The sequence below is a fragment of the Diadema antillarum genome, unplaced genomic scaffold, assembly GCF_040938485.1.
Source record: "Diadema antillarum isolate AM-2024a unplaced genomic scaffold, OU_Dant_1.0 seq00000723_RagTag, whole genome shotgun sequence".
NCBI classification, from domain to species: domain Eukaryota; kingdom Metazoa; phylum Echinodermata; class Echinoidea; order Diadematoida; family Diadematidae; genus Diadema; species Diadema antillarum.
The window spans coordinates 627,026-638,128 of NW_027271626.1; the positions used below are offsets into that span (position 1 = coordinate 627,026).

The 11,103-nt window shown below is 42.0% G+C and overlaps 1 protein-coding gene across 1 annotated transcript; it reads right to left on the reverse strand.

Moving 5' to 3' along the window:
• Window positions 1-1,754: 1,754 nt before the first annotated feature.
• LOC139738136 (cytospin-A-like) lies at window positions 1,755-10,608 on the reverse strand. Its single transcript, XM_071648796.1, has 5 exons — window positions 8,098-10,608; window positions 7,423-7,534; window positions 5,872-5,988; window positions 3,668-3,727; window positions 1,755-2,064 (listed from the first exon to the last, which is right to left on the reverse strand). The coding sequence occupies exons 1-5, from the start codon at window positions 10,464-10,466 to the stop codon at window positions 1,975-1,977; spliced, it is 2,748 nt and encodes a 915-aa protein (XP_071504897.1). The 5' UTR covers window positions 10,467-10,608; the 3' UTR covers window positions 1,755-1,974.
• Between the last annotated feature and the right edge of the window lie 495 nt (window positions 10,609-11,103).

Consider the following 11,103-nt stretch of genomic DNA (forward strand, 5'->3'; position numbering starts at 1 on the left):
GTATTAAACTATAATATGTCTCCTTATGAATTTAACTCATAAAGCAGTGAGTTTATGAATGGAGAGTCCATTCCATCGATTCATGAAAGGCATGAAATGTAGCATGGGCCTGCGACCATAAAGGCAATACATGTGCTTTACAGCCTTCCCCCTCTCCCCCTGGCTCTGAAATTTCAGAATTACTCTCCATTATCCTACAACCCCCCCCCCCAAAAAAAAAAAAGAGGAAAAAGAAAAGAGACAGTCATTACTTTGCATCAGAAAGAAAAAGAGTGGAGATGAAGAATATGTAGCGTTTATTGATCATTTGCAAAGAATGTATCTCAGTAAGAGAAAGAGATTGCTTATATTTCATTGTTTTCTTGATGAACCCAGGATTTTCTTTCGAATAATTACTTGCTGTACTTGGCGTAGCACGAGTACAGCAATTTCATTCTGGCAGTCTTCTTACAGAAACACCCTTTAAATGCAAAAATCTCAAGATATATCATCCATGAAAATCACATCTTTTTGCTGATGCTAGGGAACAGCTATTTCTCCAAATGACAGTACAGTGGAAAGGCTGTAAACCATGCTGCGAGCTGTCAGCTAAATCGTATGACCAATAACACTAAGAAAAGAACTTGGATTGATGGCGATTCCATTCCACCAAGTTACAATCATGATTCTGATGTTACAAGTGTACAGAAGGCACACACGTTGAAAACATCGCAAGAAAGTCATGCTGGTATCAAGCATAATATAGGTAAGGCTTTCAGTGTGCACGGATGTCTGCATGGGGTTCATTAAGGCACAACTCATGAGTGGCAAATTGGTTGTAACATCTTTGTCAAATGGGGGCGCTGTGCCCAAAGGCAAGTGTCAGGTGGTAGCCACTGCTGCACTGAATCATGTGACAGTCATGAATGTCAGCCCCCAAAATACTTCATATGCATGTCTAAGATATGCTTCAATTGTGTTTGGGGTAAACCTATGTTAATTGTACACAAATAAACATAAGAAACACATAAAATACACCTCCCCTCTTTGACTATAGAGAATGAAAATAATGATGCCTCCTTTTGAAACAACAGATAACTCCTACCCATCTTTATCTTGTACAAGCCCAATAATCTGCAAGCTCATTGATAAACAGAAAGAAACTTGCAGTATATGTAGTTATTGCAGGGTGCCTATGGATGAAACACCTAATTCATTGAATGTAGCAACATATTTACTTTGGCTTTGGAGACTTCCAATTTCCTGCAATTACAGTAGCTCATTTTACCAATTATTCTCAAGTAGGCTGGTGCAGATGTAGCTACATCAGGCACTTTTCAACAAGTAGGTCATCTGAAAGTGTCAATTAACCCTCATAAAGCTGCCATCTCACTTTGCATATCAACAGGTTGCCTCCAATAATGACAGAGTTAACATCCACAACAAGTACATTAGCCTTATTGGTTGAATACAGGAAGATAAGTTTTGTAATTCACACAGGAATTCTGCAAAATACAGGACACCATGAATGCTGTGCTTGGCAGGGAGTTGTTCCCTTCACACGCATACATCATTTGTACACACACAGTACATCATGTCTCCACATCATGTCTCCACATCATGCCATTCATCTATACATTTGTTTTAAAACACACAAACAGGAATCTACCTCTTGTGCAGAATAGAATACTACATGCAAAATGTAATGCATAGGATTGGATGACTAGTCAGGAAATCGCTTTCACTCGATGGACAGCATTGAATCACTGGGGTAAAGGGTCAGCATGACTCCGGCGGGGGGCGACGCAGTCATATCAGGTCTTGCATGGCATCCACCAATGTTTGCTGTCTGCTGCCCTCTCTTGACGAAAACAGGAAGCAGTCCTTCACCTATGAAGCTGGGCGGATTTCACCACATTAAACCTCTGTGACAGGGCAACTTCACCACCTTTAAGGCAGTGCAGATGTCAGCGGAGTGGTGACCCTGTCTCAGGTCTACGTCTCAAAGTGCTTGTATATGGCAGTGACATAAGTCATGACAGATTTCCAGTCTGGTCTCTCCATCTTCACCATGTCATCAATATCCTGTGCATGACAGGGGCAGAAACAGAGGTGAATGATAAGATTACAGTGTAGACTAGAACTGTAAAAAGCATTGAAATGAACAGCACCCTCTCTTGCCCACAAACGGTACAATGACATTCCCTTTCGCTGTATCTTGTGGATGGGAAACAGAGCAACTAAATATTCACAGAATAAGTTAACTGTGGTGCTGAAATTGTCAAATTGGTGAGTCACAAGTCTAACTTTCAGCAGATCTCCCTCTGTGTTTTGAGTATTTTTGCATTTGGTAGGTCATAAAAATTCTGCTTTATATTTCAGCACACTTTATCACACCCTCACAAGAGATCGCCTTGGAGGGACTTCAAAACTTTTGATGATGCTAACACTGTACCACTCTAATGGGGGGGGGGGGGGGGGGAGAGTCGGGCTGCATGCTAGCAGGTCAAGAAGCTCTCATCCAACACTGAAAACTTTTGCTATTTCTCTCATATTATTGCTGCTGGGTTTTGGGGTCTGCTTGTTAGCTGGCTACTGTATATGCTGTTATTCTCGCGTAAAGATTATTTTCGCTTATAACGAGGTCACACACATTTTTGCGAGATGTTGTTTTTGCCAATCGATGCTGATGCTTACGTTAATGCTCTATTAACAAAGTGCATGGAGACATTTTCATGTGTTGTTAAATTCGCAATCCAACTGTGATTTACGTAATTCGCGAAAATTAAACCCTCGCGAAAATAACAGCTTATACAGTAAGTGGTGAGAAGGTACGGCAACCCTGATTTGTTTGTTTATATGTTTGGCTGCAGTCACTTGATATTACCTATTTAAACTCACGGTCAATGTACAGCTTTGTATAAACAATCTTAATAGTCAGAGGTCAACCAAATTTTCAAATATGACCTGTCATTACCAAAGCCTCATAAAGTTGCTGAAAATCAATTTCCTGACATTTGAATTTTTGAATTCTACCATTTCAAACTCTTGTGTGATATATGTGATTTGTCCCACCTTATATCCAAAGGACCTCACACAGTTAGGATGAGAAAGGTGGCCAAGAAATAAACACAGTTTTGAGAAAAGTGGCTCAGAAGTTTGCAAGCCATCAACCTTACAGGAGATTAGGTATTTAAACTGTACCAGGGCAATTACTCCCTCCCCCGACCCCCAACCCCCAAGAGCAATTACCCCACGGCTAAATGCTGGTTAGTGGTAAGGTTAGAGTAAAGATTAGGGTTAGGGTTAGGGTTAGGTTTATGGTTAGGAATTTTGGTTAGGGTTAGGATTTGGATTACGGCCATGGGAAAGGTCTGGGGTAATTGCCCAGGAGGTAATTGCCCTAGACCCAATTGAACAAACTAGGCCCACTGCAAATCATCCTTGTAACATTCTTCAAAAAATCAATAAAGTTGAACTGAAATCCTATCCAGGAGCCAGCTAAGATATGAAACTCACCATTTCTAAAAACAAACATTGACTTATTATATTTTACACAAATTGCCTCACTCTGCTGTTTTCTCATGCGTATCATCTACAAATTCATAACAGTGATGAAATGAATGTAGTGTAACCCGCTTTACATTGTTCAGCAGCCTCTTTCTGGCCAGGGGGGAACAATACTCACCAGGATGGATGAGATGCCGATGGACTCGCCGGCCTTGAAGGCTTCTGTGAAGTTCCGCTTCTGCAATGGCAAAACCCAAGGAAGAATTTTTGTAAGTTCTGCTCTACTTTTTGGTCACATGGCACATACACTGCCCTCCTTTTAAGTCATCTACAGCATTTGAGTAGCTTCAGCATTCATGGCATGTCATTTCTACCTTCCACATTTTGGTAGAGATCTTTCACTCACAAAATCCATTTAAACCATTCATCACCACTGTCTGCTGTATACTGTAAAACATGATATATTCGCGGCACGAAATTTTCGCGAACTGCCTCTTGCGTTCAATGCATATAATGTAGATAAGAAATTTCGCGTGCATTTTAATTTCGCGAATCTTGGCGCTCGCGAAATTCGCGAAATTAAAATGCACGCGAACATTTCTCGTTTTACAGTAGTTTGCAATGTTTTTAGTTTCACAAAATTGACTGATATTTCCGAAATTAACAACTTTTGATAATGTTGCCTAATATACTGAAGTCAAATGTGTTCTAAAATATCATATTTGAGGTAGGTAATGGCTTACTATCCTATTAATCAATGTCGCTCTCGATCATGAATTCTTCCATGTGGAAAATTGTCTCTAAAGTCCCAATTTGCAAAATACTATCCTTGCAAAATACATGGCATACATGTATATTGTAAATTTTAGCAACATCTAGGAATCAAAGTTCTGATATATATGCAGATTAAAACATACAGTACCTCGCACATTCTTGGTATTTCTCTTACATATTTAGGGCTGTTTCAAGTAGTCTAAAAGAGTATCTACAAGGTTGCTGTGGTACATGTATGGCAGTGTACAGATGACACTCTGTTTTATTAACCCCAAAAAGGCCGGGGGGGGGGGGGGGTGTGAATCAATCCCCCCTCGACATTTTTCGCAACTACTCCGCCGCGCGAAATTTTTTGACCGCGCCGTTCGCCGACTTTTTACTTTGAAGTCTCGCGCATCTTTTGACACCATTTTCGCAAAAATCACGCATACCGTTACCACGCTTTATAACGTTTTATACATGCCTGCCAGACCGAAAATGGCTAAAAACGTGATTTTGTGTATAAAGTCTATGCAAACGGAGTTTTCTCTTCTTATTCATAAAGATATGATTATTTTCACTTTCATATCCTGAAACTAATTAATTTTAGCATAATTATGCTTGAAATAGATTCTGTCATAAATTTGGCAGAAAAAAAATGTTAAAACAAAAGGTCGAAAAAACAGAGAAATACATAAGAAATTCATAAAACAATAAAATACATAAGAAATTGATTTTGATACCAATTTTTTTTTCAAGTACATTGTTAGGAATGCTACAAAGAATGTTTCCACCAAAAAATAGGATTCTAGGAGCTTTAATTTCTGATTTAGAGCAAAATGTATGATTTTATGCATATATTAGCATAATTAAATATCATGACGAAAATTTCCATTTCTTTTTGTATAGCTTGGTAGATTACGCCACAGGTAATGCACCTGCCAAATTTCATGGCGATTGCGCGATTGACGGCCCGAGATCTCGGGGGGGCTGAATCAACCCCTCCCTGGCCACAGAACACCCAAAAAAGCCCGGCCTGGTTAGGGTTAAGCCTCTCAAAACCACCAGCTCAAAATGCATTTTATACGATGCACAAAAAGCTTGCAAATGATACTGATAGAACTAATTAAACATACACCTTGTACAACGTGAATTTCTTAGTTTGTCTGAACTACTATGGGGTAGGGAGGGGGGTGAGAAGGTCACTGTACACCACCAACATGTTCCCATTTTTTGTCTTGCTCTGCTCTACTTGTCCTGGGTGCTACAAAAAACAAAACAAAACAAAACAAAACACTTGCTCACTTGGCAAGGGAACTGAGGATGAATGGTTACTTGCATGGATACTTGCCTCTTCAGAGAATAGGGCCCTTGCCCAAGCGGCCATTTGGATGAGTGGGAGAAATATGTTATGTAATGACCTGTTTATATCCCTTATTACTGAGATGTGAACTTTTAGACTGTGAAGGTGAACTACTAAATGTCACGGACATTCCTGCTCTACTGAATATACGCACAAGATAACAACACATGAAATTATCAACAAGTGGCGAGGTTCACTGAAAATGGCTTGGCTCAATAATATTATCAATAATAATGCCAAAGTTTCCACTTTTACTAGAAGCTCACCTTGTCTTGATTGTTGAGTTCCCTCCATGGTATTGTGTCAGGGATGTAGCTATGGATGAGGGCACAGAATGCCAGACCATCATTCCAACTGCTGCTGAAGTTGGTCACCTCAACACCCTTTAAAAAAGAAAAAAAAAAGATAAATAAAATGGAGAGAAAGAAGAGAGATTATAATATCTTAGACAGACAATTACATCCCTGATCATCACTGACTGGTCTAGGTCATAAATGACACTGTTAAACAATGTCTTTAGTACACAAATGTATAAATTGAGTTTCACAGTCCCACATGCTACCCATGATATTGTTTACAAACGAATCTATGAAAAAAATATTATTGTAAATGAAAGCTATATACTTGAAAGTAGTGAGCATCAGTGAGTGATGGGAAACACTACACTTTGTTGTTGTTGTTTTGGTTTTTTTTTTTTTTTAATTGAGCCATCATGACATCATAAAATGCCTTCCCTTCACATAAATGCTCCAATGTAATTGATAATGGCTTTAACAATTAAACTCTTGGCCAGTGTTCAGGTTACACTTGAGGAATGCAACAATGAAGCAAAAACATTTCCTTAAAGGGATGTTTGTAATAAAGCTAAGCAAAAAATAAAACATAACAAAACAAAGCCAACAATAACAAACAAACAAACAACAAACAAAAAAGAAACTGACCCAGCCACTTACAGAACCTGTTTGAAGTTGAAATCATTCCCCCACACAACCATGACTTACACTGGACATAATTCTTGTGATTTAGACAGTGTGAGTGCACTTACTATGAAAACCTCAAGCATATACTTGGGAAAATCCCTTTGCAGATTCTCTTTGACTACAGGAAAGCATTAAGTACCCATGAAAGGCAACCTTCTGATATTTAACCTTCACAGAAGAGGGAATTCCCATGACAGAAATGAACATTCCAATGTACATCACCATTGTTTTCTATAAAAGATTCTATGAAAGTCAAAAGGGATTAAGGCATCATGCTAGAAATCATGCCGCAGCACCACATTTTGAATATTGTCCAACACGATTACTAAGAGTAATGCCAAAATTACTCCTCTGTGCATAAATGAAACCACTGGCAGAACCTGGCACGATGGTTGAGCCACAATGTAGAGAGATTCGCAGTGAGCTCTACAATGTCAGATATCTGCATCCTTTTGGGACCAAGATCACTAATGTACAAAGTTGGCTGAGCTCAAGAATGAAGCAATACGTATTACTGCACTTGGCTGCCTCCATGATGACTTACCTTTAAACACAGAGATACAGTGTAGCAAAATACTATGGCTGCCAACATTTGCACATGAAAGCCAAGGAGGTTCTAAAGAGGAGTTTAAAGAGAGATGATTGCATGTTCGTGGATCTCAGTGGGCAAAAATAATCCCTGAATCAGAAAGGCTTTTACACTCATTCGTTGGGACATAAAGCAGAGTCTAGAAATCTTAGGGAAACTCCTGCAGCTTCAAGCAGACGTGGCAACTCTGTACATACACCTGTGCAGGTGTGTTTCACAATCACACTCGATATCAGCATATAGCATACCTTGTAGCCCTGGGTCCGAGTCTGACACCACTTCAGTAGGGCATTCCTCTTGGAGCCACCTCCTTCACACTTCACCAGAACCGACAGCGGGTCCTTCTTGTCCGTTGCCTCCCTGCCATATTATAAACCAGATCAGCAAATTTAAGAGCAAAATGAAATGACAAGAAACAGTAGGGTATGCACGATGTAATATGAATATCATTCTTTTTTTTTCAAGGATGTAAAGATGCTCTTAATCAACTTGAGCGATTTCTTTTGCCAGAAATCTGAGTGGAAATAAAGCATACTTTGATTCAATACAATTCAAATGATCTTTAATTGCATGAATCTCATCAAAACATTATGTACCGCTAATGCTTTGTTCAATCATGAACTGGAAAAATGACTGAGAGTTGGTATCTATAATGAATCTTTTCATGTGCATTCATGAAAACAAAATATGATTGGCAGAATATTCTACCATGTACATTCTAAATATCTGTCTTCAGTACAATGCTAAACATTGTTTCATATTCTTTATCTGTACTCTTCTCAATGCAAGCAAAAGTTCCAAAAATTTGACAGCAAGTCAACAAAAGTATCATTCATCTATAAAAGTTATTGTATGATGCACTGCTCAAACAGAAAAGCTATAGCTCAAGAGTGGATTTGACAGGAAAACCAGGTCATGCTCACCCTGCCTTCCTGGCGGTTGGAGACTGGTTTCCAACAGCCTCTCTTGGAGTTGGTGAATCGCAGTCCCTCATCGATGACGATGATGTTCTCCTCCCTGTTGGGATCGGATCACAGTTTAGGGACTTCGTCCTCCGTGATGTTGGGGATTCGTTGGAGTCACGGCTCGCTGTGCTCGACCTTCTGGTGGAGAAATCCCTGCTGCGGGTGAGAGCATCTGTGATTGTTTGTCGGGCCTCTGTGCGCGTCGTGGGCTGTGCCCTGGTGCGCCCGATCATGCTGTCGTCGTGTGCCCGGCTGGAGCTACTCATGGCCAGCTTCTGGGACTCGGGGGATGTGATGATAGTTGTTGTGGCTCGCCTGGAGTATTGAGGTTTCGTGTTCATAGTCTTTGTTATTGCTATTGTGGTATTTCGTCTCTCCATGGGGGGCCGGCTGCCATAGGTCAGAGAAACGGGGCTGGTGGTGCTGACCGGACTACTTGGAACCTTTGGCGTGTCATTGCCTGCATTACTCTCTATGGTTTTTATGAGGGACTTCACTGACAGGGCATGATGATTTCCATTGGTGAAGGTTTTGCGAGAGTTGCTCCCTCGAACGATGTCCTTCTCAGATGACTTCATTATGGCCTGCATTCGCTGACGGATCTCATTCTCTGAAGGAGTACTACGAGCTTGGCTCTGTGGTGGTGTGGAGGGTTTGTGCATTCTCTCAATCTTTCTCAGCCTTTCCACTTCTGCAGACAAACTCTTGATTTGGTTGTGGAGGTCTTGCCTGTCCTTCTCCAGGGTTTTCACCTCATCCTGAGCCTCACTGCGGTAGTCATTGGCAATGACCACTGCTTTCTGCAGGTCTCGCTGGAACTGGAACCACTCCTCTGAGTTGCGGGCGCTGGTGCGTTTGAGGTCAGTCAGCTCCCGAGACATGTGCTGCTTCTCTTCCCTCAAGGTCTGGACAGCCTGGTTGAGATCTGCTATGGTGCTGAGATGCTGCTGCTTGTCATACTCCTGTCTCTCCACTGTTTCCTCCAGTTCTATGACAGTCTCCTTCAGATTGATCACTTCTGTCTCCAGTTCCTGCTTCTCATTGTCCAGTTCACGCAGCATTGCCTGATATCGCTCCACCTGCTCCTCAAAGTGATTCTTGCTGGACATGAACTCATCTTCGATCCTCTCCAACTCCTCCTGGAGCTTCTCAGCATGGTTGTTGCTTTCCTCCAAGGCTTGGCCAAGTTCAAAGCACCTGGACTCGGCTGAGTCCTTCTCTTGCCTGGCATCCTCCAGGAGCTGAGCCAGATTCAGAGAGCCCTCTGGGTCCTGGTACTGGAAGACTTGAGTTAGTTTGTCCTTCTCAGCTCTTAGAAGAGCCTCTCCTTTTTCTCTCTCCACCTCAGTGCTGGAGAGCTTGCCTTTTAGCACAGTTATCTCCTGCTCCAAGGACTGCCTGGCTGCCAGAGCACTTCTCAGCATCCCCTCCATCTCCACAAGTTGGTCCTTCAATTTATCCACTTCCGACTGAATTTCTGAGTTGTGTTCCCTCAGGAGAGCAGTCAACTTCTCTTGCTCCTCCTCATTTCTTGAGAGTTCTATGACCTGACTTGACATCGACAAAGAAGTCCTTGAAGTGCTCAATTGATCTGCAAACTCTTTCATGTCATATTCCAACTTGTGCTGATCACAGATGTTCCTCAAGTGATCTGTGAATGCTTTTAATTTGTCCATTTTGTCCATTTGCCTATAGAGGGCCTCAATGACCATTGTCTTTTCCTCACTAAGTTTATCATTATCTGTTGTCAAGTCTGTGATGTTGTCCTGAAGGTCCTTGAGCTCCTGGAGTGTTGCCTGAAGTTCCTCATTAACTGAGTAATGATTCTCCTCCATTTGCAGGATCCTGTCTTGCAAGTTTGCCATGGAACCTTCCCCATCGCTGCTCAGTATGTCCCAATTGCCATCAGACAGGTTGGATGGCTCATCCGGCAGGACGACTGAGCCATCCGATGATGATGATGGAAATCCAGGCAAGATCTGCTCCCCGGCCTGATCAGCGATGATGTACGAGGAGTCTCTGGTGGAGGTGTCATCTGAGGCCTCAGCTGCTCCCTGCAATCGGTCCTCCACCACCGGAGCAGCACCCTCTAACCGCAGCAGGAGGGCCTTCTCGCTGTCGGTGCGGGATGCCTGCGTCTGAGAGTCAATCGTCTTCAGACGGTCCTTCAGGATACGGTTCTCCTGGCGCATGACTTCCATCTGCTGCCGCATGAAGGTGTTCTCCTGCTGCGTCTGCTGCAGCAGCTCCTGGATCTCATTCCAGCCCTGCTGGTTGGCGTCGTTCTTGAGCGGCGCCTGGGTCATGACGGCTGGTGTGTTTTGCATTGGGGCAGATGAGAGAAGAGTCCCCTGAGAAAGGATGTGCTGTTTCCACCAACAATCCACCAGAGCAGTGTTTGTATCCCTCAGTGTTGCCTTAAGCAAACCGTCATTCAGCAAAGGTAGTCGACATCATTTGTCACTGATGATACCTGTACAAGGAAAAATATACAGAATGCAAAAATAAAGCATGTATCATTATCAAGAAGTACATGTATATCATCATCAAGAAGTACATGTATATCATCATCAAGAAATAGATCATCATAGTGCATTGTACATAGACATTATTGAACCCTCATGAAAGAGCCATCACTTCACAACAACTTTTTTTAATGCTCGTGGATGCCATCCTTGGCCATTTTCCATTGCACAGCATGTTCACACTCTGGCACATTTTGAAGCAATTTTCTTTTCTTTTGTGCACAAACATGAACAGACGAATTTCATAAGAGAATGACACGGCATGCTCTTATCTCCAAGTCCACCAAAGGCTTCCCCCTTCTACGTGTTCCACTTAAGAGATTAATCACTGCCCCAATCAATTAACAGCTCCCCTGAAAACCAGAGGGCCATCCTGGCATACCATGATTCAATCAGGAAGTGCCTGCATTCCTGGATGCAATCAAAAATGCCTGGCTTG